Source organism: Trichophyton verrucosum (genome assembly GCF_000151505.1).
Source record: "Trichophyton verrucosum HKI 0517 chromosome Unknown contig00046_1.f1.exp, whole genome shotgun sequence".
In the NCBI taxonomy this organism is placed as follows: Eukaryota; Fungi; Ascomycota; class Eurotiomycetes; order Onygenales; family Arthrodermataceae; genus Trichophyton; species Trichophyton verrucosum.
This window is the reverse complement of record NW_003315605.1, coordinates 50,031-77,824: the sequence shown is the minus strand read 5'-3', so window position 1 is coordinate 77,824 and position 27,794 is coordinate 50,031. Positions and strand designations below refer to the sequence as shown.

Here is a 27,794-nt window from a genome sequence, read left to right as displayed (position 1 = left end):
TGTGTGTATGTTCAAGGGACATACCGAGTGGCCGTTGATGTATTTGGTGACGGAGTGGATGACGATGTCGGCTCCATGGTCAAGCGGGTTCTGGATATAGGGGCTCAGGAAGGTATTGTCCACCACAACCTGGATGCCGTGCTGGTGAGCAATGGTCGCAACGGCGCGGATGTCCACGAGGCCCAGGGTCGGGTTGGACGGAGACTCGATCCAGATGAGCCTGGTCTCGTTGGGGCGGATCAGCTTGGCCACGTCGGTCTCGATAGTGGGCGTGAAGGTGACCTCGACGCCGTGGGCGGCCGCGACCTTGGTGAAGTATCTGTGGGTGCCGCCGTAGACGTCCGAGATGGAGACGACGTGGGAGCCGCCGGCGAGCGACTGGAGGATGTTGGCGGTGGTGGCAGAGCCGGAGGAGAAGGCGAGCGCATAGCGGGCGTTCTCGAGGCCCGCAACGGCGGCTTCAAAGTTGTCTCTGCGGCGCAGTGTCAGCTCGGGAGTCTCTCAGGCAGCGCAGGAGGACTCAATGGATTGCGTCTGCAGCGTCGACGGACCTGTTGGGGTTGGAGCTTCGGGTGTACTCGTAGTCGCCGATGGGCTTGCCCAGGCTGTGCTGTATGAAGGTGGTCGACAGGGAGATCTATCTGGACGGTCAGCAGCCCGCACGGCACAAAGACTATAGAGCAGCAGCAGCAGCAGGACTTACGGGAGCAATGACGGCGCCGGTGGTCGGCTCGATGGGCGCGCCGGTGTGGACGGCTCTGGTGCCAAAGCGATGGACGGGCGACGGCGCTCTGGGGGGCGTCTCGATGGTCGCTTTCTGCTCCTGCTGGGCGGGCAGCACGCTCGAGGGGGAGACGGTGGTGGCCATTCTGCTGCTCTATACTATGACACTGACAAAAGGATATTATATTGATCTAGGAATTTATTGATGGAGGATGAGTCTGGTCTGGTACTTGCGACGGGATAGCCGACGGTTTATATAACTATACAAGCTGCTTAAAAATAAGGGAAAAATTCAGAGAAAAAACCCGAACCACGGATGCAAAACACTTTGCTTTTGATATCCACCCAGGGCCGTCTCAGTTGTCAACCCTGGGTAAAATGTCTATTTCTCCGGGCCGTATTCTTGCTGGTCCGTCGAGTTACAGCTGCAGGGTCGCTTCGGCCGCAGACTCTCTGTTTCTAATCCCCCATATTAATAATAGTGGTGGCTGCTAGGAGAAGTCCGTCAAGGCGACCGAGATATCGTCAAAGAAAGCGAAGATTCCGACATCAACAGCCGCACAGGGCGGATTTCTAAGCCAGTCGCCCTCTATCGTCATCGAAAGCCACCGCGGGGCAAGGAGCAAGAGAGAGGGCCAGCAAAGGCGCATCACGGCAGGATTAGCGCACACTTGGCAGGCCGCTTGTTGGAGGTGGGAGAGGGGAAGATAGTTGATGCGTGGGATGTCGAGTTTTCCGATAGGCTGCTCGAACGGATCTTTGATGCGCACAAAGTCGGCTTGATGAGTGCGAGGTGGGCGGCGATGCAGGCCAATCCATGCTCTTCAAAACCGAGCCGAGACGGTGACTGTCAGATCCATGTATGAGATGTCCGTCGATGCTGGGGAGACGCAGGCCGGGCGAGGGGAAGCTGACACCCGCATATTTTCATGCTCTTTCTGGCTAGCTGAAGGGACCAAGCTGAAGGGCGTCGTTGAAATGCACCAGATCACGACCACCAGGCTACCAGACCAAGACCAGCAACTTGCATTGAACCCTGGGGGCTGTTAGTATTGTAGACATAAATATAAATATAATTATACGGTGTAGAAGGTTGACATACGATGATCGAGTAGGGAGGCTTTCGGTCCGGCGTTGCGAGCCCGTCCTGCAGATCGGGGCCGCTGGGGACCTGGTCGTGCCATTCCTCTTGCTCGACCCGGAAGCGGACAGTCTCGCCAACGTCGAAGTAGAAGATGCCTCCCTCGCCGTTGTCCCATATCCAGACCTGGTCTTTCATGTCACTGTCGACTATTATTAGCAGTGGACAACCATATAACAACTGTAGGAGGACATACAATCTAGCACCGTCCAGCAGCAGGTCTGGAGGGACGATGATGTCGTTGAAGAACTCAACTCCAACTGCTCGTCGTTAGCATCTTCACCGTCAATATCACTATCGATATCAAAATGGGCTGTTCCCGTACTTTTAATGCCTTGCTCTGTTCCATTCGTGATCTTCCCGATGATGACTTCTCCCTTAAACGGCCGAAACACGATGATCCGGAATTTGACTACTATCAATCAGCAATTCGATGCTTCAATTGATATACCAACGTCTTATGTCTGCATCTGCGTCTCACCGTTGACGTTGACCAGGCCTGTTCCATGGCCGATCAGCCCGTCCGAGGACTCCAGCAGGTCATAGAAGGCGATGCAAAGGCCGACATTCTGAATGACCTGGACCTCAGTTAGCCTGCCATCCGCATCTATCACCTATCGACCTTGCACGACTCGCCTTGTTGGCGTATTTCTCGTTGATGTTGTCCTCGATAGCGACTGCGCTGAGCTTCGAGAAGTCCTCTGGCGAGATCTGCACCAGGTCCGAGATGGTTGTCTACTCCAGTAAGCATAAGCAGGCATAAAGCAGGCTTCAAACAGCATCACTCACGAGGATGAACATGATGGCAGCTCTGTGCAGGGTATAATAACTGGTGGTATCAAATGGCTGCTCCTCTGTCGTTGCTTGTGGATGTTGAGGTCAATTCTTTACCAGCAGGAAGAACCCCTCCAAGGCCATAAAAATAATAAAATAATAAAATAAAATAACTGACCAACGTCAACCAACGACAGACAGCAGCATGACCAGGACTATGCAAGCAAGATCAGATCAATTGAACGAAAGTAACAAAATATATATCGATTAAATTGAATAAAATTATTTCTTTTGCGAATTTTGGATCTGAAGAGCCTCAACACGGAAGAATATTCTTCCTGTATTTTTCTCTGGCGGCCCGTCGAGACCTTCAAAAGATGAGACATCATTGACAGTGTTTTGGATAGAAGAGCTGCAGAAACTGGCGGAAGAGGCGAGAGACAGGGTCCTTGACAGCTGAGAAGACGGATATACCCTTTGATTCCGTGGTAGAGAGGTCGTTGGCGTGGACGTGAGAGGTGAGTTGGTCGTGTGAAGTGAAGCTTCAGATAGCTCTGAGATAGCTTGAAAGTCTTAGCTATAGCAGCCAGCCGTTTTGATGGACATGGACTGACGCTTGAACAGGGCTATTACTGCGTACAGACGTATATACCAGGCGTGGACTGGAGATAATAGAGCCTACGAGGACGTTACTGTGACTAGACGAGCGAGATAAAAGGGGATATCGAAGCACTGATGTCGGGCTTCTCGTTCCCTCCTCCTCCTCCACCTCCGCCGCCCGCACAGCCCTCACAGCCGACGTATAACAACTCGTCGAGAGGCGGAGGCGGAGGCGGACGAGGGAACTCTCACCATCGAGGACGTGGCAGAGGCAATGGACCTCGACGGGGCGGCCGAGGTGGTGGATATGGCGGTGATATGAACGCTTCATGGGGGTACACACCACCGCACCAGCACCAGCCGCAGCACCTACCAATGCATCCTAACCAGGGAGCATATGCATATGGGCCACTACCGGGCTATGGGGGGCCACACGCACCAGCACCACCACCGGCACCAGCACCGGCACCTCCTCCGCAAACGATGCATTTTGGTCCACCGCAGGGGGGATATCTACCTCCAGCACCAGCATATGCAGACTCCAGGGCCTGGACCTTTAACCCAAAGCAAACCTACACTGCTCCGGCGTATCAACGACCACATCAGAAGCATACGCATACACAGGCACCAACACATCGACCACCCAAACGACAACACGACACGGCCTTCACCACCGCACCACTGCCAGTGCCGAGTTTCAACACGCTCCCTTCCAAACCACCGCCAGTCCAAGCTCAGACGAAAGGTCAAGCGAACCCCGCGCGACCCCGCAAGCAGCGCAAACACAACCAGCTAGGCCTGACGCCCAAGACGGAAGAGCATGAGTCGAGCGAGTCTGAGGCTGAAGATGTGGACGAAGAAGCTAAGCTTGCGGGGCTGCTGACCAAGGGAGAGCTGAAGTTCAGCTACCGGGGGCGAACGTCTACGCTAGGCTCTACGGCAGAAGTACAGGCGTGGATTGAGGAGAGAAAACGGCGGTTCCCTACGCAGGCAAGGGTCGAGGAGCGGAAGAAAGAGGAAGAAGCTCGCAAGGCAGCGAAGAAGCAAAAGGACGAGGAGATGAGGAAGCAGAGAGAAGAAGCAAAGAAGAAACGAGAGGAAGAGAGGAAAAAGAGAGAGGCTGAAGCAGCAGAAGCAAAGAAGGCCAAAGAGAAGGAAAAGCAGCAGCAGAAGAAGGGTGATGCTAGCGACGTGGCTGCCCGAGCGAAGATACGAGCGGACAAGCTGCGCGAGAAGCTGGCGAGACAAGAGCGAAAGCTTGCGCAGGCCGAAGCAGCTGCCGCCAAACAGCAGGCGGCCGCCGAAGCTGAAGTTGAAGCCAGTGCTGGAGCCGGAACAGCCGCTGCAGCAGGCCAAACAGCAGCGGGAGATCAAGCTCAAGCTCGGGTCAAGCCAGACGGAGATGAAGCAGTGGCATCGACTACGACGACACCTAGCCTACCAACGGCAACGGCAATCGCACTACTACAAGATCACACGCCAGTCGCAGCCGGCGCTACGAAGACGCTAGCCCCGGACTTGGGCAACCAAGCTTCGGGCGCTGACGACGACAGCGGAAGTGATAGCACGACCAGCAGCGAAGGTGAAAGCGAAAGCGAAAGTGAAAGCGAGAGCGAGAGCGGCAGTGACAGTGACGGCGAAAGTGACAGCGGCAGCCAGCCGGAGCAGACAAGCTCTCGCCGCCAGGGGCCGGACAGAGTTCCTCCGCGCAGACGCTGCCACCAGTTCGCTCGGACAGGCCAGTGTCGGCACGGCAGCTCCTGCACCTTTCTACACGAGAAGAAGAACCAGGGACAGCCGAAGGAGAAGCAGCAGCAGCAGCAGCGCAAGGGGGATAAGCCACGGGCTGGGCGAAAGAGCCTGTACGAACGGGTAAGCATGATATCTGTCAACTATTTTACCTTCCCATTGCTTTTTTTTTCTCTGCCTGAGCATGCATTGTTTTCTTTCCCCACCCGCTCGACGTCCTTAGGCCGCCTCTGCTATTAATGAAGATATGCATGGAGCAATCTCCGAGCTAACGGGTGATGTCTAATTAGCTGCTCGCTGGCCAACGGGAGGACGAGGACCGACGGGTCATGCAGGCCATTGTCTTTCTGGGCGAGCGACATCTGCTCGACGATCCACCGACGACCTGACATGGTGACGATTCGATTGATAGTGATGCTCGCCTCTTGCTTTTTTAATTTCAGATTTTTTCAGAGAGCTCAATCTTCGATGCGAGCTGGCATCGTTATTATTATTGCGCATCCTGCCGCTGGGCGTTCGATGGGCGCGCTGCCAGTCTGTCAGGGGCCAGCCAGCGTACGACATATAGTGCTAGAATGCTGGTAGTATATGCAGACTAGTGAGAACCATCTCCCCTGTGGATGTAACCACACGACAGGGTGATCCTCCAGTCCCCTTCGCTCGCCCACATCGCACCGTCGCGACCTCCTGCCTTCGCCCGCCCTCGCCCTTTGTCTCTCCTGCTGCTCCGTATCACTCCCCTCTATATACACTATATACCCCCCCTATCCTCCTGTCCTGCCCGTTCCTGTGCTCGAACTTTTCGCCTCACGTGAGCGTGCACAGCCCTGCACGGTTCTCCCCAAGAGAACTAGCCTCGGGCCAACGTCGTGCCGCGCCGCGCTAGACCCAAACAGGGCAGCAAGCTCCCAAAACCGCCTAGTCTGCGAGCCTAGCCATGTGGGCTTGGCGCGCGCAGAGCTCCCCTAAACCCAACTTTGGGCCCTGCGCCAGCCAATCAGCGCGCGCAGCCACAGAAAAGAGCGCTCAAAACGGACAAAGTCCGGGCTCCACTCATCTAACTTTGCCCTCCACGCCAAGAGCAACCACGCTAGGCAAGGGCCAGGGGACCACCGGAGAAAAGTCTATCTGCCTTGGTTGGATTCCTCAAGGGTTCGCCCGCGCCTGCCTAGTTAAATATGGACTCCTCTGCGCCTTCTCTTTTTGCTCTCCTCCTTCCCTCCTTCCTCCTCCTCCTCCTCCTTCTTCTTCTCCCTATTGACAGCCTCTTTGGGATATCGACCGCCGCCGCTCGCCTCCTCCTCACTGTCTCTGTCAACTATTAGTTACTGCAACTACTATAGCTACTACAGCTACTATAGCTACTATAGCTTATCACCAGTTGTTATACAGTTACTTCTTGACAGCTGATCTACACACCCATCTGCAGCAAATATGCGCTCAGTGCTTTACCTCCTCTTTACGGCCGTTGCGGCTGTTGCCGCCTTGGAGAACCCTTTCTTGGTGCCTCCAGGCGGCTACCAGTTCAACACTCGCGAGCCAACAGTCCTCAACTGGCAGCCAACCACACCTGGAACTGTTACCCTCAAACTCCAAATGAGCTCAGACATCACTCCCCACAGTGGCCTAGTCCTAGCTGGTGAGTTATTCTTTCTTCTGGACTACATAATATTGATACTAAAGGGCATTAGCACACCTGGAAAACACCGGCACCTTCACGTTCTTGCCCCCGCCGGACTTGATGCAAAACGGGCTATATACCGTCCAGATTATCGACGATAATGACCCAAGCAAATATAACTTCACCCCTAGCTTCATGGTCGACGGAGCCACCGGAGGCCCAACCACTGGACCAACCACCTCCCGTACTTCCATGACCACCTCCGAGGCCACCACCACCTCCGGCGAGTCAACTACTTCTCCATCATCAACTCGCCCCTCCACTGTCTCACCTACCACTACCGACTCTTCTGACACTACCATGTCGACCGTCACCAGCTCCAGCACCCCCACCACAACAGACTCGACCACTACCTCCGAGTCTACTGCCGTGTCCTCCACCAGATCCTCCTCGACTGGCATGCCAACCAGCAGCGGAGCCCCTGACCCGAACGGCGCAGTCTCCCTTGCTCTGCCAGGTGGCCTCCTCTCTATTGTCCTCTCTCTCATGGCTCTGCTATGATCGGTCCAAAAGCCGAAAAAAAAAGAACATTCCTATTTTTACATAAATTCCCCCTTCCCCGATGGCATTGCACTGCATTACCACCAACCGTTATTATTGTTTAATCAGTAATTTCTCATTTTCTTGTTTCTCACGCGACCTGACCCCTGTACTACCACAATTATCTACCTTTTTGGAATAGGCTTGGATATTCCCTGCTACGGCCCCCTGAACCGGTCGACCCGACTGTTTGATGTTGGATATTCTTCCCCCCCTTTTCTCACTACTTTTATGAACCTGTTTCTCAGGGTACTGATGGTTAAAATGTTCACCCCCGCTCATCATTCTGTCATGCATTATCCATAGCCTGTATGTCTTATTCTACCACTTTTTAATGTTAGGTTAGTGTTGCATGCATGTGTATCCTTACACTGCGTCATGTCTCATCGCAGCAGCCACGCTCAAAAACAAAAAATAAATAAATAAATAATTGTTAATAACGCTTGACCCGTTTTCTTTTATTTACTATCTTCTATGTTTAGTAGTCGGTGTCATTTTCTCGCCTTGTACGCGCTGGCCCGCCGCGAGCTTCTTGTCTTCGGCTTGCCACCCTTTTTCTTTCCTTTCATCCTAAATGCTGGTTTGGCCCCATCTTTCGCCCTGTATCCCTCGAACACTATCCTCGTATCTGCATTTCCACTGCCGCTCCTATCTCCCAATGGCACGGCATTGGCATCATTACCCGGTCCAATTCGACCGCTTCGACCATCCCTCTGCCCGATCTTCTTCTTCTTCTTCTCCCTCTCCACATTCCTCAGTTCAGCAGCAACAGCCTGTCCAAACAGCTTCTCGTCTTTCCGAGCTTTCCCTCCCGTCGGTCGTTGCCGACTAGCTCCCTCTCTGACTCCCTCTGACCCAGCGCCAATTCTCTTGGCTCGCGTGACCCTCAGCTTCCTAGGTAGCATGGGAGGGAACTTCTTCCCATCGCACAGCAGCGCGGCTTCAACGCAGTTCTCGTCTTTAAACTGCACATATGCGAACCCCTTGCCGACACGAGTCAGTCTATCACGTACAACACGCACACTTTCAACCACGCCCTCACCACCGCATTGGTCGTTGAAAGTGCGCCATAGCCCTTCCTCGACATCCGCTGCCGCTGCCGCCTTTTTCTTCTTCTTGACTTCCCCGTCTTGGTCGGCCGGTTGAGCCTCCTCGTCGACAAAGCCTAGGTTCCCCACGAACACGCATCGCGTATGGTCAACCGGAGCAGGTTTCGAGACACTGTCGACTCGTATATGTCGATCTAGCACTATCGTGCCATTAAGCTTGAGTGCCTTCTTAGCTGCCACGGCAGTAGAGTACACCACGTAGGCATTTGTGCCTTTTGTAGTAGAGTCCATAAGCTCCTTTTTGGCATAGGCTGCTCGACGTGGTAGTGCAGTAGAGCTAAAGGCCGTTGACCGGAACCGAAGAGATTCTATCTTGTGCGTTGTAGACGGCGTGGTTGTAGATGAAGATGAAGGCTTGGGAAGGAGGGAAGAAAGATGCTTGAGAAGGGTCTTTTTGGCGGATTTCGACTTTATGGCTTCGGTAGAGACGTTGGAGAGGAAGAGCGTGCGTGAGGCCTTGTCCATAGGGTCTGCTTGATCGCTCTTCATAAGGGACTCGTGCATGGGTATCTTGTCTTCCTCTTCTTCTTCCTCGTCAGCTTCACCTTCGTCTCCCTCTGCCTCGTCTGCAGTTTTGACTCTCTTGGTCTTTTCTGCTTGCTTCTTGCGTTCTCGTTCTTCTTCCCTGGACAAGCGGTCTAAATAGGCGGCTTCGAGGTCATCGTTCTCTGCTCCTCTCTTGCGTTTCCGTGAAGCCTTCCCCTCCATATCTTCCATTTCAGCATCTTCATCTTCCTCCTCGTCCTCATCATCTTCTCCCTCCTCTTCCTCATCATCGTCTTCCTCGTCTTCCTCTATCTCTTCTATATCTTCTTCATCTTCATCTTCCTCGTCTGCTTCTTTCTCTTCCCGCCTAGATACAGGTTTCAATTCCGGCTCCTTTACAGGTCCTGCCTAATCAACAGTCAGTATACCCTTTCTCAATAGATATATCGATCCACTTACACTCTGCGCAAACAGCGCCGCAAGACCGGGATCAACCTTTGTAGCGGCTAGCGGAAATCCTCCTGTAGCTGTGCTGGCCGTAGAAACCGGTGCAGCTACAGCCTGCGCGGCCTCTGCCGCTTGAGCCTTCGCCTTCTTACCCATGATTCAGGTAGTATCGAGCTTTACCCGAGCTCAATTGGCGTAAGACTTGACTCTCTTCGATCTCGCCTATCACTTTTTGTTTTTTTATCTTTTCGAGATAAAATTCCGCGCTTGGCTAAGTCACATGATATTACGCGCCCGGCGCTTCTTAATCACGTGGTTTGATGGCAGCCGCGTCGCTAAATAACCAATAATAAACCGGTTATATTTTCTCATCAACTCCTGAACGTAACCGAGATCATACTTACATCCCTTTTCATCGCAACATTCTTTTTCGGATACTAACCCCGTCATACTAATGTTCTTTGCCATATAATATGTTCTCCCGACATAGATTTTCCATCATGCCGCTCTATCGGAGTGGCCCTGACCCATTACACGATACCCCCAAAAGGCGCATCCAATTCTATCAATGACAGAATTTGTACCGATACCCAACACTATTGGCAATTAATATCATTAAATATGTTTTGCCATTCCATGGAGGTGTTCTCATGCTGACAGACAAGTTATGTATAAAGTATGGGCTGCACATACGTTTCCCTGAAGCAGCAAAAATGCGCTTTAAATCGCAACATACGTCTATCCAGTACCAAAAGTGTTCTGTGCTTTTGCTCATTCTAGAACGGCGTATATTGTGATGGAAAGAATTAAGGGAAAATAATTGGTCGTGGCTGGGTCCGCTGAAGTGAGGGGTCAAAGGCCAAGCTTCTTTCGCAGTTGGCAAAATGATTACTGAAATGCGACAGCTGAAGTCTACGGATAATGCTACGATCCCTTCTGTTGACAGCGGACCACTCTACGAGTGTCGTGTGGCGGAGACTTCCTTACACACTGGCTCGTTTGACACTATCCAGAAATTCCATTGGCATTTACGAATGGGCATGGATTTTGATCCTAGACTTGACCCCGATGTCAAGAAGCTTATCAACTAACAAAGCAATACCTGGCCTTTAATCTTTACATAAGGAGATTCCAGTAGTCTAAATATTCTCGTTTGTGGAGATGGGCATTGCTAGCATAATTGATTGGCAAACAGCTGGCTGGTATCCATCATACTGGGAGTACACCACGGCCCGCTATGGCCCCCCAAGTCAACCCTCGAAACTATTTTTGGGGCAAGGAGATTGACAAGTTCCTACAACCAATGTCTCAAGAAATGGAGATGGAACAGATGCGTCAAAAATATTTTGGGAATACCTGAGAAATCTCAGCCAGCTGCGATAATTCATATGATGGTTTCCTTCAGCTCCAACAGGTTGTAGGTCGGAGTTTTGTTCATATCAAAGTTGCTCCAAGCATTAAAACGGCGCTGGTCCTTCTTTTGTTGACAATACTCCATTGCCGCGTTGCGCACTTTATCCCATTCAGTGACACTCGTCCCAAGGGCCTTGGAATCATTCGCTAGCGACTCGAGGGCTTCCTTTACCCAGGCGACACAATTCCACCCCGGCTGATCTTCTCGGACAGGTGTATTACGCAGAATTTCGGCCAAGCGATTCATGTCAAGTATCTTTCCGATAATGACACGAACAAGAAGCATACTTGTTGGGGTGAGCGGACATTCGCGCTCTTCGAAGACCCATTCCAAGCCCACTCCTATTTGGTGTCTCTGCTTCACCTGGTAACGGATACCCTTACTGCTCTCTCCTTCAACTTTTGGCCCCACGAGGAAAGCCCAGTGATACCTAGCCCAGACAGGGCGTTAGTTCTTCTGCGTTATATGTTGACTGGATGGTTCAACTTACGTGTCTTCCTTGCCTGGCATTGTAGGGCTACCACCTCGTGCATAGAGAGCAACGTATAAACGATTCTTGTTGAACATTATGCGCGACTTGGAAAAGGGTAAGAAATCTAATACTGATTGGACCTACCTCCTGAGGCTTGCTAAAAGTTGAACATATGACTTTATATACATCTATACTGATCATTGAATCGACGCAGCCGCTCTACGATGCAGCGTAGAACAAAGGAGTGACTCGCAACTTACCCTCTCGATTGAAATTTCTCAAAGCATAGAGCTAACTGGTGCGTGTCTAATCTACTTACCTGGCGGAGAATATGCCCTAGACTGCGGGTAGTAGCCCCCTTGCACATACCTTTCTACCAAATTGCCGGCTGATTCAATCAACTCAACCAATTTTGTGTATACTGTAAGTCGTCCAGATGATAGACAACAGTTCATTTCAAACAACTTGCATGTACTGGTTGGTCACTGAAACCCCCTTATGTCCTCCCTAGCACTGTCTAACCCCATTATGCCCAATATATAGATATTTAATGGGATTTTACCGTCAAGTCATGCTTCAAATCACCGTCTCCTTCCAACATTACCCAAGTTTGCGAGGGCGCGTAATTCATAAACATGCCCACTGCCCAGGACTGGGCTGGATAGCCGGAAGGTCGCATACATCATATTGTTAAAGTGAGTCTCTCTTGAAAACCAGATTACGAAAGGGAAGAAGCAGCCCTGCATAGAAGCTGCATATACTAGGAAGCCCCAAAGGGGAGAAAAAGTGACGTCTTTGACTCGCTTTGCTTACATAAGGGATTAGATAAGTACGATGACTCAGCAGGGCGGTGAAGCTCTCTTTGTACCCTGATTGGCTCGTGGTGGCAGATCGACACGGCAGAACGCCCACCGCCTTGTATGGTAACGTCGAACCGCACTTACACCGATACCACTGTATCTTTCAATGTCAAAACTAAAATACGCACATGGCTCCGCGCAAAATAGTAATCTATCAGTAATGATGCCGTCACGTCACGTCACTGCGTCACGCTGGTACAACCACCAGGGCTCCCCCAAAACGAGAGCATCAACTTCTGCGTCTTCTCGTCTTCGGCTTTGCACTGCTTCTTCTGCTGCTTCTGCTGCTTCATCTTCACTGCTCATCGCTATCCCGCCCGCCGTTCGCACCGTCTATATAACCGTCTACCAAGCGTACAGCCTCCCTCGCTGTCTTGCAAAGCATCTGTCAACTTGCAGCTTCACACCTCCCCAACGTACCGAGCCAGCTCACAGAGACCCCCTCATAGCGCCTGGCTGCCGCCCTGTCGAATGCATGAGATTCCGCCCTTGCTATGCTCGATCAAACCTGCAGCTAGTGAAATAAAAGGGCATATGAGATAGCTCGCACGCTGGGGATACACCTCGCCGGCTTGCGATCCGCCTCTGACGCCCTCGTGCGGAACCCGCAGAGCAGAAAGGGAAAAAAATATTCATCCTTGCCTGTGCTTGCACCGAGCCCAAAAGGTACGTTTGATATTATCAAGGAGTATAGAACAGAGGGAGAGACAGGTCTATGGGCTGCTCGCAAAAGAGATACCTCGCTGTCGATACTCGCTGGCCTGCTCGTCAGGCTTGCGATCGACCTGCCTGGGGCAAGCTGGATGGCAGAATTTGCCCGTGACCAAATAGCCGAAGCGCTGCCAGCACCTGCGTGAGGTTGCTATCTCTAGAAAACGCTCGCTTGATATGATTCAGTGACCTTGTTGCTCTCCATCTTTGAGCTCAGTTTTGCTCTTTTGCTATTGATCGTCGGCTGACTTCTTGTGCGGACAGCACCCGACTTACAAGGGAGCAAGGGCTTTTTACCCTTCTTCCAACAGAATCGATCCTACACACCACCCAACCACGTCTACCATCGGCTAGATAACAGTCAAGCTGCCTACTATGCTGGCGAACAATACTTCCATTGACCTGCGATTTCAAGCTGGGTCAATGCCTGCCTCCCTCGCAGACGCCATCGACTCAGACTCTCGCTCCAGCAGTCTCTCGGACATCGACGAAACCCTCTCCCACGGCCAGCTGGACGACCTCTCTCCTCGTCCGTCCAAGTTTGCATCGGAAATCGACTCCGAGGCTGAAACCGAGCGCATAGAGGACTCGCCACACCATAACCGTGACCGTGACAAAGCCAGCATCGTCCTGAGCGGTGTCGGTGGCGTCTTCGCAAGTCCAAGCAAGCTAGCACAGTCCACTACCTATGACCAGCTAGACGAAGAAGAAGAAAATGAGGACGAGGATGATGAGGCTGAAGACACGGAAGCGTCTCCTAGCAAGCCGCCGCGCTCAGCAAAGACAAACGGAACGGGCAATGGCAACGCCCACAGCGAGAAAGAGAGTGATTATAAGTCAACTAAGCTATCAGAGTCACAGGAAACACTGAGCCTTATCAAGAAGCGCAAGAGAATGAACTCGACGCATGACTTGGCGGCTCTACCACAGGATGACGATGATGGGGAAGAACCTGCCCGTAAGCGCCGTGGGTCCATCGCCGTCGAACCCTCTGCAGATGATGAGTCCGCATATCCTCCAGTTGTTCAGTCGCCAGAAGAGGAAGACGAGGATGAAGGTGAAGCCGAAGCCGAAGCTGAGGCGGATGCTGAGCCTGAGCCTGAGCCTGAACCCGAAGCTGAAGCTGAAGCGGAAGCGGAAGCTGAGGCAGAGGATGATGAAGATAAATCAAAACTGAACAACGCCGATGCCTCCAAGCCTACCAGTCCTAGCCCTGTGTCCGACGAACCATACCTCTCCTCTTCAGCCAAGAGAGGCAAGAAAGGGAAAAGAGACAAAAGACGGGGTAAGAAAGGCAATACCGAAACATTCGGAGACTCCACACCACGGGCCGGATCCGTGGTAGAGAGCAATGGTGTAGATGCTACAGAAGAACAGGCTGTAGACGATACACTGGCAGATACTGGAGATGATCCGGAGGCGGCAGTGAAATTAGAAGAATGTAAGTTCTCCGGAGCCTTTGACCTGCCGCATAAAGGCTTTGCGCAACGAAGCTGACTGGTCAGCGACAGTGACGAAGAAAACTACAGCACTCGACCTTTTATCTGATCTTGAACGACATTTTGCAACATTACGAGATAGGTAATTATCATACTCCCGCAAACTGTCCTATATGTGACCCTCTTTGCTCACCATTTCCTTCGTTAGAATATACGATGAACGCATATCGAACATCAACGAAGAACTCTCCCAGCTCTCTTCTCCCTCTCCAACACACCCCGAATTCCTTCGCCAGGCCGCCATTGTCCAATCTCATATCAATGCCAAAATCAACCACGAAAAGATTCTTCACGCCTACAAATTCCAAGCTCTCTGCGTCAAGTCCCGCGCTGAACGAGCCCAGTGCAACTCATCCTACTACCAAACTGTGCGCGAGATTCGCGAAGCTGCTCTAGATGCTGTCTCAGAGCACCAATATAAAGTCCAGCACGACAGATTCGGCGGCATCGGTATAAGTTGTCCCGGCACCGGTGCCGGCTCAAGTTCTTATCCAGGCCTGGCCGGGCCTGCCAGCGGCATACTAGCAGACGCCACATCCGACACAGTGACAGAATATACCATCCCCTTCCCCACTCGTCTAAGCAAACAAATCGCACATCAGGCAGCCTACAACCGAGAAGTTTCCGTCCTTGCTGGTTTCGCAAAATACGTCGGTTTTCCAGCTGCCCCGTCCTTAAAACCATCAAGAGCCCAGGAAACGGATGAAGATCTCGAGAAAATGGGCATACGCACTCGGCGATAGCAAAAAGAAACTAGCGGATTGCCAATTGCCTTTTTTTTTTCTCCTATTATTATTCTTCATTGCCATAGTTATACCATTTTTTCCCCTTTTTTTCACTTTTTGGGAACGGAGCGGGAGGCGTTAAATCATATATCTCATACACTACCCAATATACCAATCTACCGTCGGCGGTGCTCTATCTTCCTTGCATCTTCTTCTCCTCAACTCTCCCTTTATCTTTATCTTCGTCTTTTCCTTTGACGATTCATTCTTACAGCTCCTTTGCTTCTGATCTACCTGTTTCCACTACTTGCTACATGGCTACGGAGTACACGAATCATAAACTTGGTGAACATGCATCTGGATCAGGATCTGGATATGGACTCTGGTGTAATTGATTATCTTTATTCTCTTCATTTCTGCTCCTTGACATTTTTCTCCTCTCATTCGAAATGTTAATGTTACCAATATATTCGCCACCCTATATATACACAACACATAGTCTATGTCTACCATGAGAATTTGATTGATCGCACTTCACATTGTTTTCTCATTCTCTGCCTCTCGTCCACTATTCTGGCTAGCACGGGTTTTCCCCTTGTTTCTGGCGAATACATAAGGGAGAACCTCCTCCCTGTTTCCCAACTTTGGACCTAGATTCTGGAGCAAAACATCGTATGAGACACGCAGACGGGATGAATCAACGAAACAAAATTAAACAATCAACGAATACTGCCTGGACTTACTAACTCTTGCTTTCTTCGCCAGTTGATATTTGATGCAGTTTCCTTGCCTAACTGGTTATTACACTCTTCTGATGTATTTTATTGACCCGATGTATTTAAATTGTTAATTTTGCAGGCAACTTAAGAAATATGTTTTTCCAATTTGACAAGATATGAAATTAGTATATAATTCACAGTGGAGAAGCGTAATTGGAGTTATAGTACATATGGAAATGCTTAAATGAATCTCAAGCATCCATCATATCTTGTATCAAGGTAGATTGACACTTAAAGATGGAAGCTTTCTTATTCTCAAAAGCAGAGCATCAGTACTCAGAGATTCTCTCAACAGTACCGATGCACTTCACACGCCTAGGGGAAACGAAACCACCAACGCCGTCGCGCCTTAACGTCAAATCGCTGTAAGTACATGCCCAATTTTGGAGCCATCAACCGCCGTTCTCCTTTCTTTAGACCCAGGTAGGTGTGTGTGCGTGTGCGTGTGCGTTCCAATTGGGAGTAAAAGAAGATAGCTAGGTAAGATCGACCTGGTCTAGAATGTCACTCGGTGCGTGTAGGATCTATTTAGCCGCTTGCTTTGCAGCTGGTGCGTCTGGAACCTTGACATCGGAGAAATCGTCCTGTCCAACGGCGTTGATGGTGAAGGCGTCTAATATCAAATATCCTCTCGTTAGTGCGCCATAGTTCCAAGAAGCCGCCATTGAAAGAAGTAGATGTTCACGTACAAACGCCAATGCAGAAACTGAAGAGAGCTGCTCCCGTAGCAATGTTTCTAACTATATACGGCCGCCGTGCGCGCATCAAGGCAGCGCCCGCCCGATAGTCTTTGTCATAATATGAGGATTTGAAGCTACCATTATGGGTTAGTTTGGGCTTTCTCAGAAGAAACAGCACGAGGATTCCTCGGAATAGGTAACTTACAGCGACATCTTGCGTTTCTTAACCGTATAATGACTGCACAGCAGATGCGCGGGCAGATATCCAGAGCATGCGACCTGATCAGATGCCTTTCTGGCGCTTTCTCTGTTCCTCATCGGAAATTTTGATGTTGCGTCATGTGCTGCTTAGTAAAGATTACTCAGCAAACATGACTCAGCAATGACTAAGATATGGTCATGTGACTGGTTTGTGAAGGGGTATGGCGTACTGGCCAATCAGCGCGCACAGCTTGCTCCCTTCGAAGGTTGCAGGAAGGGAAAAAGGAACGACGCCTGGACGAAACGCTGAGATAGTTAGACAAGTCCACGCATCGCGAGATAAACAGGGTCCCTTTCGACAAACGAGCACCGCAGACCTTGTCTTCGCGTTCCTAGGAAGATCTGCGCCACTGTCACTCCCGCTGTCAACTTATCCAACTCCCTCCTAGCTACTCTGCTCCCTGTCGTTTTGATTCTTCGCCCTGTTTCGTACCTCTCGTGCCCATCTAAAACAGCCCATTAGTCCACCATCCTTCCCCCAATTCCGCTGGATGACACTCGTAATCAACTATCAAGCCTGTCTTTGAGGTGCTTTTATAGCCTGCAGCTAGCAACTGTTGCTGGTCTTCCCTCTTTCTTTGCTGGCAGTGGTCTGGGTAGCTATTGTCCATCATGGCTTTGCCCGGGAATAGTCTGGTAGAGCAGATGTCACAGCTAGACGCAGCTCGAAATCTCGTTCTCGGCGATGCAGCTCTCTATCCTCAGATCGTTCATGGCATACTACCTATAATTGGCGTCAATGCGCGGTTGGAGCTACGAAGATGGGGGGCCGAGTTTCTCACAGAGACGTTTTCGAGCCCGGCTTTCCCTCAGCAACCGAAGCAGAAATTAGCTACTGAAATCCTCGGTGCGGTTAACGATTTGCTGAATACACCTGAGAATGATGAGACAGTTGTCCGAGGTGCCATCATGACAGCTGCAAGCATCTATGTTCTTATATTTAGACAAGTGTAGGTCATGGCTGTCTTGCATATCCCACCAGCTCTACATGCGTTATTGCATCATCTGAACGAAAGAAAACAAAACACTAATCCCCTTTATTGTCTCTATAACTAGTGTGAGCGATGCTAGCCAGGCTTCGTTATGGCAAACGATGACAACCATAAAACATACTATACTGAAGAAGTGGGACGTATCTTCTCATGGTGTTAAGATATGCTGTATCAAGTTTGCACAGAAGGTTGTCCAAGTACAAACACAGGGACCAATAGCTGATCCAAGGGTATGTGATGACCGTAATGTCAAGAGAAGTCAGGAGGGACATATTCGGAGAGCTAATACCACATCCAGCGACCGGAGAAGAACGAAACCTCCTTAGCAATCGTCCCAAGGAATCATCCACTCCTAGCTATACCTAACATTGAAGCAGAGACATCAGGACTTCTGGATAGACTGCTTAATGTTTTCCACGAGAATTCAAGGTCAGTTGTCTCTCCACGCCGAGCTAAGGGCGCAGCTTTTAACCAGGAGAAACAGCGATCCCATTTTGGTCAACGCAACCCTCAATTCGATCCCCGTCTTAATACGAACCCGGCCATCTATCTCAAACAAGATCATAAATGCCATCCTCAACTTCAATCCGCTCAAACAGGCAAACTCGCCAATCACACCAACAACGAAAGTAAATATTAAGTCTATGGAAAGGACGACAAGAGCGCTATTGTTGAGTATAGTTAAAAAGTGCGTAGATCACACGCCAGTAGCCTCCCGACATGGTTCGGCTAACGGTGAATTGCTATCTAGGGCTCCTACCCACCCTCTGGCCGGGCGTATTCAACAATACATTGAGCGACTGGCACAATCACACAATGAGATATTCGATGAAGCATCACGGAAACGTGCTTTACCCGCAGAACCTACTGATGTAGTAGACAGCGCAAAGCGAGCAAGACTGGGCCTTGAAACACCACCTCAGCACAAAATTCCTCCACTTCCGCCAGGCCCTACAAGTTTCGGACAGCTGTTTACCCTTACAGAGGATGTCGGTCTCGCTTCATTCGACGTGAAGCAGCTCCCGGTAGACTTGGTGGTGAAGATTATCATCCCAGTACTTACTCGGGTGGGAGGAGAATCCTTAGATTTGGCTATCGGGGTATGTTTCCCTCTACTCCTGATCAGGTCCCGTTTGAGTTTGAATATATATGCTAATAAAGGATTTATAGGCTGTCCGTTCTCGATATGAGACCATCTGCAAGAAGCAAGTATTTGAAAGACAAAACCAGGCTGCCAGCGCACCCCCCGCGGCTGATGAAGACGACGATGACTACGAGCCAGAGTATCAGCCAATGGATATCCCTGGCCCGCCTACCGATATTGCTAAGCCTGAAGCACCTTCGACTGAGGGTTTACCAGATATTGTCTCACTAGGCCCATTCGTATTGCCGAGGCCACCGTCTCTATCCCCTGAGGATGTTGAACATCTAGGCAAGGAGACAGTCAGCAGGATATTTTCAATGATCTCTACTCTCCCACAGTCTTCAAAAGCTGTTTCCAACAACCCTTCTCAGTCCCTTGGATTCGGGAGGCTAGCTGCCAGTTCTTCTGATCGAGAATCGTGGCTGACCCTACTTACGAGACTTGCTACCCGCTCATCAGCTGGCCTTGAGAGTGAGGAAAGTGTCGATGATCAAAAAGAGCCCGGGAAACAGAACATTGCCAATACCATTCGCAATATGCTTTACCGCTATGTCCTAGAAGACTTTAGAGCTCGGATGAACTTTGCCATCTCCTGGATGAATGAAGAGTGGTATAATGACCAGATACAGCTGAAGAATGCCAGCTCACAGATTGAGGGGGACCCAAAGAACCCCTACGTACCAATTCATTATGGCCGCTGGTCTTTGAAGCTGCTGGAGGGCATGCTTCCATACCTTGATGCCAAGGATAAAGTTCTCATACGATTCTTGAGTGAATTGCCCGAGCTGGACTCTCCCTTAATACAAAAGGTGAAGACCCTAGCAAACGATCCAGAGAGAGTCAGCCTGTGTATTCAAGCTTTGCAGTAAGTACCCGTCAGCGCCGTTTCACCACCTAATTTGGGAATTGCTAACACAGAATAGTTATCTCATCATTGTCCGACCCCCTGCTAGACAACTCTGCCTAGATGCATTGGTGGACTTATACCAGACAAGTAAGCTAACTCCCCAGTATAAACCTTATACGCAGGACTCCCAGCTGACTCTTAAATCAAACAGTGGAGGAAACTCGCCCGCTTGCAACGAAGATTCTCCTAAAGTGGAAACCGGAGGTTCTCCCGGAGCAAGCGAAACAAGTTCCAACCCGGGATCCCCGTCGGAATCCCAATTCGGCCAACTCTACGCCTGTGCCTCAGAATGGTACCACTCCTACTCCTCAAAACAGCGGAACTCCGATTCAGACAGCCCGGACTGGCATAACATCTTCCTAGCCTTGTTTCTATCTCTTTATTTTCTCTCTTTTTCCTTTTTTCCCTCGTGTTTCTGTTTGCTTGGCTTTCTACCTACGGTTTGAGGAGCCGGCCAAGTCTTGATTGGGTAAATTGTACTATACCACGAGAGGTTCTGTTTGTTTTATTTTACACCAACAGTTTGTACGATCAGTTCTCAGTGGTTTGCTGGGTGCATCTTGCCTATGGGTGAGCTGCTAGGGTGCTGTAAGATAGACGCCCTGCTTTAGTTATTCTTAACAACCTTGAATTGGGTCTTAGTTCGGGGAATCCAATCTTTTCCTTCTTTCTTTTTATTCCCTTCTTAGATTTAAAAGCTCGTCCAAATCCCTTTAACACACATTCATAGATGATTCCACCTGGCAATTGAAGACTGGATGGGGTTTAAAGCGGCGACAAAAGCAACCAAGGGTGTTCCATGCCGCTTTAACGGCCATTCTTATCGTCCCGCGTCCTCATAAGATTGGGAGCTGCATCGCTGATGATTTGAATCACTTGCCTGCAAGGTACAACTACGTCTCCAGTACTGAACAGGCACCTGGATTTTGGTTCCCTTTACATACTAGATTTCGATCCCATAACGATGTCGTCAGCTCCCTCGGTACCGGAACGGTTAACTGAGATATTATCTACTTCGACTTCCCCGCTTGAATCGCTGATAGAGCTTGAGGGAGAGATCAACATCAAACATTTGCAGGATGGCACAGCAAGTGATAGGGAGTTTTTAAGCACATATTACTCTTCATATTTAATATGTCTTCTTCTTGACGATGATATGTAAGAATGGCCCGTATTTCGTAACTGATCAAAGTGTTAACGGCTCTTTTATAACAGCCATGAAGCTCGTATGATATTCCGCCGCTTGCCTCTTACTCTACTTGAGGATGATACCTTGATGAAAGCTCTCGAAAAGCTAGTACGAGCGGTTGGGACGAGGGACCATGGGACAGTTTATGAGATTCTCAAGACAGCCCCATGGCATAAGCTTACTGAACCTCTAGTTCAGTCCTATACTGGTTCGTGTGATAGAAAGAACATGCCGTGGGATTTGAGAGAGCGGTTTCTAATCTGTATTAGTTCATTACCGGAACAAGGTCATAGACGATACCAGTTTATCGTATAAGACGGTTAGACTACCCACCATCGAATCAAAGCTAGGACTTGAGCCAGACTCGGACGCTATGCAAGATACTGGCGACGATGTACCATCACAATTGATACAGGATCTTTCTGCAAAAGGCTGGACCTATGATTCTGTTTCAAGGTTGATGCACCCCGCAAGGCCAGTAACTCAGCCGGGTGCACAAGAGAGGATAACGCTCGGGCAAGTAACTGCACTTATCGGGAACCATGGAAGTGGCTGAAGTTCATGTTCCACCATAGGTGGATCGAAAACCTGCAATTTATGTACTCCGTACACTGATGCGGTTCAAACCAGACGTTTTTGGTCTCTACCATCCAACCCACGAATCTTGGAATTATTAGTAGCATCCGCTACTACTAATATACTCCACGGGTGAAGAGATTATATTCAATCATGCAAGGGTGGGATTCTGCATTAGAACTCTGCAAAGGGATCTTTGTCATTGGCGCGGTCATGCTAGAAGTCATTATCATCAACAACAACGTAGGATAATAGATCGATACAAGACGGTACACCACTGGACAAAATTCCATGAGTATATACAGCAAGAAACAAATCTATTGATGCGGCTGCTTCCCTTCGTCTTTTGCTCAACAGACTAAAAAAAATGAGATGATACAATAATACATAGTAATGATGGTTCGGCTCCCTCTTCCAAGCGCTGGGACCGAGGCCACCTTCACATTTTGGTAGCAGCATCAACGAGCCCAGATCATGGCATTTTCTGGATTCAAGATAATGGGCTGGTTGAGCTGCCTAATAATCCATCTTGTCATCACTTTTTCCCATCCCCAAATGAAATGTCACGGTCTTATTTCGCCGTCTCACCCGCGGTAGCCTTCAAAAGAGCCTCTAGGTCAAATCGCGCATCATTTGGATCGGTGATAACTATTTTATCTGGTGAGCCGGAGGGCCGGATGAAAAAAACTTGGTTATGCGGTGTCTAAAGCGGCTAACATACCACTGCTGTCGTCCTTCTTTGGTGGCGAGGTCTTGTTCTTGTATTCAGCCCTTGCCTGCTCTATCAAAGACTCCTTTCTCTTGTATTCTCTTTCTATCTGAGCGGCTCTCGCTTGTGTGTTGAGAGTAGACTGGTGATATAAACCGTAGAAGACACCCGCGAAGAGAGCGGAATATCGCAGGACCTACACCAGCGCATGGACATCAGTAAACGGAAACCCATCACACAGTATCACCCACGATGCCATCGAAACAATTGATATTCGCATATCATTCTCTTCGGACAGGAATTTGCGATTGAAGCCTTACGTTAACTCCTTGGGATGTTGCCATTTTTAACCACGAAAGTGAAGGAAGAATCCCCAGTGACAGGGGTGTCGAGAAAAATAGCGAGGTAACGGGAGGAGACGAAGAGTATATATCTCTGGCGATGCAATTCGCACAGCAGCCACTTGCGATCTGAGCTCAATGGAGGTTCCCGGACGACTGCTTGGTGGTGTTTTTCGACCCAAGTTCGGATTTGAGATTGAACGTTCCGGGATTTTCTGATGTTCCTGGCTCCGCTTATGTAATATTTTGATGTCCATTCAACGCCAGGGATGAAAGCAGAGCAGCGAGAAGAGGTTCGAGGCAGGCAGTTGGGCAGACTACACGGTTGAGTACGGCGGCTTCAAGAAGCAGCAGCAGCAGCAGAGGCGAAGAAGACGAAGACAAGGCGGATAAGAGACAGCCGGCTGGAAGAGCAAAGATGGCGGACCGGAATATGCAGCTGAGAAAGGAGGAGATACTCGCGAAGAAGGCCAAGCTCGCGGAGTTGAAGCGGCAGCGAGAGCTACGACAGCGGGAGTTCTCGCAGAATCGCATGAGTGTTGGGGAGAGCTCTGAGGTAGGTGGTTTGTATACATTTGGTCTGACTGAACTGTGGCAGTTATGCTGGGCAGTATAGCTAATGGTTTTCATAGGTGGTGGCTCCCGTTCCAAATCGGTCTGACAACAGAGCAGAACTAGACAACCTCATATCCAGATTGGTTGATAGGCCTTCGTCGGCAGCCTTGAAAGATGGAGGCGAGCAGTCTCCAAGAGGCCGGGGTAGCAGACCCAATTCGGTTCTCAGCGCTGGACAGTTGAGCGGAGATATGGAAACATTTACATCTCCAGCCCGACCTATGTCCCTATCTATAGCGACGCAAACAATTGACGAAACGCCCTACACTGCCGTACCGGAACCAGCCCCAGCAGCTCCCCCCAAGGTAGAAATCCTTACATACAGCAAAGGTGTCCAGACAGACTCCATCCCAGAGCCAGAAACACCGGTAGATGATGATATATCGGAATTGGAAGACGGTGGCTCACCTACCACACCATCTCGAACGTCTAAGCGTTTTAGTCGGAGAGCCAGAGAGAAAGACGAAGAAATACGTGATAACTTACGAAAGGAGATTGAAGAAGAGCTAAAACTGGCAAAGGATTGGGCCAATGGCGGGCCGACAACCACATCTACGCAACTGCGATACCCACTACGAACATTGACTGCGGACGAGCTGAATGCAGTGACTTCAGCAAGCGAGTTTTTGGATTTCGTTGAAAGATCCAGCAAGGTTATTGAGCGAGCGTTGGACGAAGAATATGACGTTCTTGCCGATTATGCCCTGGGCGGCGTTGGGGCAGAGGACGAGGATGATGAAGAGTATGGCACGGGCAAGAAGAGAAGAGACCTGAAAGAAATCACACAATTCTTTGACGAACGATGGAGCAAGAAACGAATGATCAGTGATATAAGTTTCTCTCCAAAGGTGTGTTTTTATTCCTCGTTCTATTTCTATTAGCTGCTGGTTATGGAAGGTAGTGTGGCATGCTAACGAAATGTCTAGTTCCCTGAGCTTGTTTTGGCATCTTATACCAAAAATCCAACAGCTCCTCATGAACCGGATGGCCTGGTACAAGTGTGGAACCAACATCTACACACACGGCCTGAATACGTATTTCACTCAACTTCAGATATATTGACGGCAAAGTTCTCTCCGTTTCATCCAAACCTGATCGTAGGTGGATCATACTCTGGACAGGTTCTGCTATGGGATACGCGATCATCCCGAGCGGGAGGTGGTGCTCCCGTACAAAAGACGCCGCTGTCGGGCTCCGGTCACACCCACCCGGTGTACAGCATTGCAATTGTGGGAACACAGAATGCACATAACATCCTGACAGCTTCGACGGACGGAGTTGTCTGTGGATGGACGGTCGACATGCTCTCACAGCCACAGGAATACCTGGAACTGACCACTCCTCCGCCATCTAAGACCGAAGACCTAGCTCCCACAACACTGTCCTTCCCCCAGTCAGACCCGACTTTCTTCCTTGTTGGCACTGAAGAGGGGACGATATATCCGTGCCATCGATATGACCGTGCAGGGGCCAAGTCCGGTACCGACCACCGTCTCTCGTACCGTGGCCACGCTGCCCCAATCATGTCAACGGCCTTCCATCCTGCCCGAGGACCGGTAGATCTAAGCGATTTGATGCTCAGCTCGAGTCTGGACTGGAGCGTAAAACTCTGGCGTATCCGTGCCCCGGCCTCGACCTCGACATCGGGAACCTCTTCCACCGCTCAGCTGCAGACCGTCTCACCCATCCTTGACATCACCCGCGAAGATGTAGTGTATGACGCCAAATGGTCCCCTCATCGACCCAGCATCTTCTCCCTTGTTGACGGAGCCGGAAGACTCGAGATATGGGACTTGCAGCAGGAGGTAGAGGTGCCCGTAGCCAGCGCCACGCCAACCGCTGGCCGCGGCGGCGTCCTGACCAAGGGACTGAACAAGGTCGCGTGGGAAGAGCGAGAGGGCCGAAGAATTGCTACCGGTGGTCTTGACGGAGTGGTGACTGTCTTTGATGTTGGAAAGGGGCTGAGTGGCAGTGCTGAAGATGTCTCGGCGGACGAATGGGCGGGCATGAAGCGTCTCACGGGCCGACTTGAACAGGCCAGCCGTGAGAGGAACCTGTAGCTGCCTCGCTCGCCCTGCTTCATGTTCGTCTTTTCACGCCGTCATCCTGGCTCCTTGCTGCTCCTGTACCATATGCCGTATTTAGTATACCCCTTGTTCTTCACCTGCGATAAACTAATCCAGCGTAACCTATCTCTTCCACTTCCACTATTGTCTATATACTATATGCCATCTATCTAGATATGTCTTCTATCATCTACATCACTTGTGTCCTCTCTCTCTCTCTATCTCCGTCTTTCTATCGCCGAAAGCTCTCTATGGCGGATATTATGTAATCTCTGACTAAGCATATGACGTCCATCGCTTTTTCTCACCAAAAAAAAGTCGGAAAAAAACAACAAAAAAAGAACAGAAAATCAAGAGACAAACAAAACAAGAGACGAAGTGAAGGCGAAGGCGAAGGCGGGAGAAGATGGAGACGTCGAGCTGTCCGGCTGGGTGAGAAAAAGCCCTCTCCGCTGGGCTCTCTCCGTCGTCTTCGCTTCACCGAGTCTCGCACTGCCCTGTCAGGCCTGCCCTGGGGGAACTAGCCGTGGAGTCAAAAGAAAAATGCACCCTTGGGCGGACGGAACCATTTCCACTTGCTGGAATCCGCCGTATAGAAGAACACATATATTAACCTAGCTAACCCCCCCCCCCCCCCCCAGCTGCAGCTCTCCTGCTTGTCTGTCATCTTTCGCTTTGCCATCAGAGTCATATTTGGCCCTCATGCGCCTCTGCGCCAACAAAGAAGCAAGCATCGTGGAACGGTCACTTTTCACTTCTGCCGCTTAACTATCCGTACGCGTGACTTTTCACCCACCTCCGAGTCTATAAAGCCGCCGGCCAGCACAGCCTGGGAGGAAGAAGAGGAAGAAAAAGGGGAAAAAGCAGAGATTAACACTCGACACTGATTGACGCTGACGGGGCTTTGATTTTACCCGCTGACTATGGTCGATTACATTCCTCCTCCTGAGCCGAGACAGCTTTTGGCGCCGCTGCTTGCTTGTCTTCCCCTCGGCTTTGCGGCTTCGAGGCCGCCGCCAGTGCTGCTCCCCCTGCTCTCTCCGGTCCTTCGACAGCGAGTACAGCTACTAGGTGCGGGCTCGGGTACTGGCTCTACTTCGTCGGCGGAGTCGTGGCTCCGACTGCTGTGCTGGGGCCCGGCCAATGCTGCGGAAGTGGAGAGGATTGTGGGCGAGGCAGAGAGCTCGTTTGAACCACACCCTGTGTCGGGAGAGATAGAGATCCCTGACGATATCATAATAGCATATAGATGGCTTGACGCCGAGACCCTCCGGTGTCAGCTCCCGCTGGACGAGTTTGGGCTGACGGTGGTGTACGTGTGGTGTCCCCTGGACCAGGAGGGCGGTGGTGCTGGATGGAGAGTCGCTGAAGTCCTCCCCCTCGACGCTCTGCGAGACGAAGAGGGTGCCTGGTTCCGCTCCATTGAGGAGGCCAGCGAGGCCCTGCGAGAGTCGACGGCCAAGGAACCTGTGAAAGAGGCGAAGGCCAGTGTCCCTGTCATTGTACACGAGGATGACAACCGAGACGGCGAGGACGAGGACGACTACTGGGCCCAGTACGACAATGTACAGTCTCGTACGCCGGCGAACGGTGCAGTCAGCTTGGGTCCAGACCAGCATAACGGCCGCGGAGGAGAGCAGATGTCTGATACGGCATACTACAACCAGTACTCCAATGTCCAGCCTGCCCTGGACAGCGACGACCCTACCATCGACAAGGCCGAAGTAGGAGACTCCTCTCTCAACGGAAATACCCTGGAAGACATCTTCAAGCGGCAGATGGGCAACATCATTCAGCAACAGCAGCTACAGTCCCAGTCTGCCACCGCCGCCGCCGCACCTGAACGCGGAAGACAGCCGGCCGAAGAGGAGTCAGAACTACCACTCAACCACCCACGACCTGCCTCTGCCTCGTCCTCGAACCGGTCGGACGCTATCTCCAAACTCGAGTACTCAGCGGAGTGCCAGTCGGCCTCTGAGATGGCCATCCGCCAGCACATCTCGACCAACGTCAAGAGCATGTTCCGCCTTGCCAGGGCGGCTGGTATGTCGCGAGCAGAGTACCAGGCCGTGATAACGAGGGAGCTCGAACTGCTTGAAATGATGGAAAATGACGATTAAAGCCCTGCATGGACGGCGTTTTTGGTGTATTCAGCCTTGTTCTTCTTGTTCTTCCTGGTTTTTCTTACTGCTTTGGATGCATAACTGCCTGAGCATTTACCACTGTGTACTAGAAAGAAAGCCCGCCTGTATAGCCATTGTTACTACCAATTATCACTGTATATGCATAGCTCACTTTCTCGCTCTCTCTCGCTCTCTCTCTCTCTTCTCGTGTCCTTCGGAGAATTAACAAACGGCCTGTCTGGGGGTTTCAGGAGACGCTGGCCAAGCGCCTGCAGGGAAGAAAAAAAAAAAGCTGCGACTTCGATATCGTCTTCGCCTCCAGCAAACAACACCCCTTTCTCCCTCTTCATTCTCCGTCTTACTTCTACTTCTTCTCGTCTTCTCTTTAATTACTCTTCTTTTCTACCCTTCTTAACGCTCTTTAATTATGTCCTTCTAAGGCTCTTTTTTCCCCCTTTCATTCTCACGTGCATGAGGTATG

At 50.7% G+C, this 27,794-nt stretch overlaps 12 protein-coding genes across 12 annotated transcripts; 7 read left to right on the top strand and 5 right to left on the bottom strand.

Moving 5' to 3' along the window:
• Window positions 1–24: 24 nt before the first annotated feature.
• On the bottom strand, window positions 25–868 carry TRV_00587 (uncharacterized protein; the record flags this gene model as incomplete). The annotated part of the gene is made up of 3 exons (XM_003025225.1): window positions 25–472; window positions 552–637; window positions 704–868. Coding segments are annotated over 3 exons (699 nt in total), but the record flags the coding sequence as incomplete, so codon positions are not given.
• Window positions 869–1,711: 843 nt separating this feature from the next.
• On the bottom strand, window positions 1,712–2,665 carry TRV_00586 (uncharacterized protein; the record flags this gene model as incomplete). Its single annotated transcript, XM_003025224.1, has 5 exons — window positions 1,712–2,013; window positions 2,061–2,276; window positions 2,346–2,478; window positions 2,501–2,599; window positions 2,654–2,665. 5 exons carry the CDS (start codon window positions 2,663–2,665, stop codon window positions 1,712–1,714), a joined length of 762 nt encoding a protein of 253 aa, XP_003025270.1.
• Window positions 2,666–3,373: 708 nt separating this feature from the next.
• TRV_00585 (CCCH zinc finger protein) lies at window positions 3,374–5,273 on the top strand (the record flags this gene model as incomplete). Its single annotated transcript, XM_003025223.1, has 2 exons — window positions 3,374–5,110; window positions 5,211–5,273. 2 exons carry the CDS (start codon window positions 3,374–3,376, stop codon window positions 5,271–5,273), a joined length of 1,800 nt encoding a protein of 599 aa, XP_003025269.1.
• Window positions 5,274–6,421: 1,148 nt separating this feature from the next.
• On the top strand, window positions 6,422–7,169 carry TRV_00584 (GPI anchored protein, putative; the record flags this gene model as incomplete). The annotated part of the gene is made up of 2 exons (XM_003025222.1): window positions 6,422–6,626; window positions 6,679–7,169. 2 exons carry the CDS (start codon window positions 6,422–6,424, stop codon window positions 7,167–7,169), a joined length of 696 nt encoding a protein of 231 aa, XP_003025268.1.
• A 530-nt stretch (window positions 7,170–7,699) lies between these two features.
• On the bottom strand, window positions 7,700–9,406 carry TRV_00583 (RNA binding protein, putative; the record flags this gene model as incomplete). Its single annotated transcript, XM_003025221.1, has 2 exons — window positions 7,700–9,211; window positions 9,263–9,406. The coding sequence occupies 2 exons, from the start codon at window positions 9,404–9,406 to the stop codon at window positions 7,700–7,702; spliced, it is 1,656 nt and encodes a 551-aa protein (XP_003025267.1).
• Window positions 9,407–10,634: 1,228 nt separating this feature from the next.
• On the bottom strand, window positions 10,635–11,231 carry TRV_00582 (uncharacterized protein; the record flags this gene model as incomplete). The annotated part of the gene is made up of 2 exons (XM_003025220.1): window positions 10,635–11,094; window positions 11,155–11,231. 2 exons carry the CDS (start codon window positions 11,229–11,231, stop codon window positions 10,635–10,637), a joined length of 537 nt encoding a protein of 178 aa, XP_003025266.1.
• A 1,851-nt stretch (window positions 11,232–13,082) lies between these two features.
• Window positions 13,083–14,949, top strand: TRV_00581 (uncharacterized protein; the record flags this gene model as incomplete). Its single annotated transcript, XM_003025219.1, has 3 exons — window positions 13,083–14,148; window positions 14,237–14,288; window positions 14,355–14,949. 3 exons carry the CDS (start codon window positions 13,083–13,085, stop codon window positions 14,947–14,949), a joined length of 1,713 nt encoding a protein of 570 aa, XP_003025265.1.
• Window positions 14,950–17,263: 2,314 nt separating this feature from the next.
• On the top strand, window positions 17,264–19,656 carry TRV_00580 (mRNA cleavage and polyadenylation specificity factor complex subunit (Pta1), putative; the record flags this gene model as incomplete). Its single annotated transcript, XM_003025218.1, has 5 exons — window positions 17,264–17,601; window positions 17,708–17,873; window positions 17,942–18,272; window positions 18,355–18,743; window positions 18,814–19,656. The coding sequence occupies 5 exons, from the start codon at window positions 17,264–17,266 to the stop codon at window positions 19,654–19,656; spliced, it is 2,067 nt and encodes a 688-aa protein (XP_003025264.1).
• Window positions 19,657–20,658: 1,002 nt separating this feature from the next.
• On the top strand, window positions 20,659–21,439 carry TRV_00579 (COP9 signalosome subunit 8 (CsnH), putative; the record flags this gene model as incomplete). The annotated part of the gene is made up of 3 exons (XM_003025217.1): window positions 20,659–20,852; window positions 20,910–21,091; window positions 21,153–21,439. The coding sequence occupies 3 exons, from the start codon at window positions 20,659–20,661 to the stop codon at window positions 21,437–21,439; spliced, it is 663 nt and encodes a 220-aa protein (XP_003025263.1).
• A 591-nt stretch (window positions 21,440–22,030) lies between these two features.
• On the bottom strand, window positions 22,031–22,512 carry TRV_00578 (uncharacterized protein; the record flags this gene model as incomplete). The annotated part of the gene is made up of 3 exons (XM_003025216.1): window positions 22,031–22,107; window positions 22,181–22,364; window positions 22,489–22,512. The coding sequence occupies 3 exons, from the start codon at window positions 22,510–22,512 to the stop codon at window positions 22,031–22,033; spliced, it is 285 nt and encodes a 94-aa protein (XP_003025262.1).
• A 266-nt stretch (window positions 22,513–22,778) lies between these two features.
• Window positions 22,779–25,184, top strand: TRV_00577 (uncharacterized protein; the record flags this gene model as incomplete). Its single annotated transcript, XM_003025215.1, has 4 exons — window positions 22,779–22,802; window positions 22,826–23,065; window positions 23,142–23,972; window positions 24,051–25,184. 4 exons carry the CDS (start codon window positions 22,779–22,781, stop codon window positions 25,182–25,184), a joined length of 2,229 nt encoding a protein of 742 aa, XP_003025261.1.
• A 929-nt stretch (window positions 25,185–26,113) lies between these two features.
• On the top strand, window positions 26,114–27,310 carry TRV_00576 (uncharacterized protein; the record flags this gene model as incomplete). The annotated part of the gene is made up of 1 exon (XM_003025214.1): window positions 26,114–27,310. The coding sequence occupies one exon, from the start codon at window positions 26,114–26,116 to the stop codon at window positions 27,308–27,310; it is 1,197 nt and encodes a 398-aa protein (XP_003025260.1).
• Window positions 27,311–27,794: the final 484 nt, after the last annotated feature.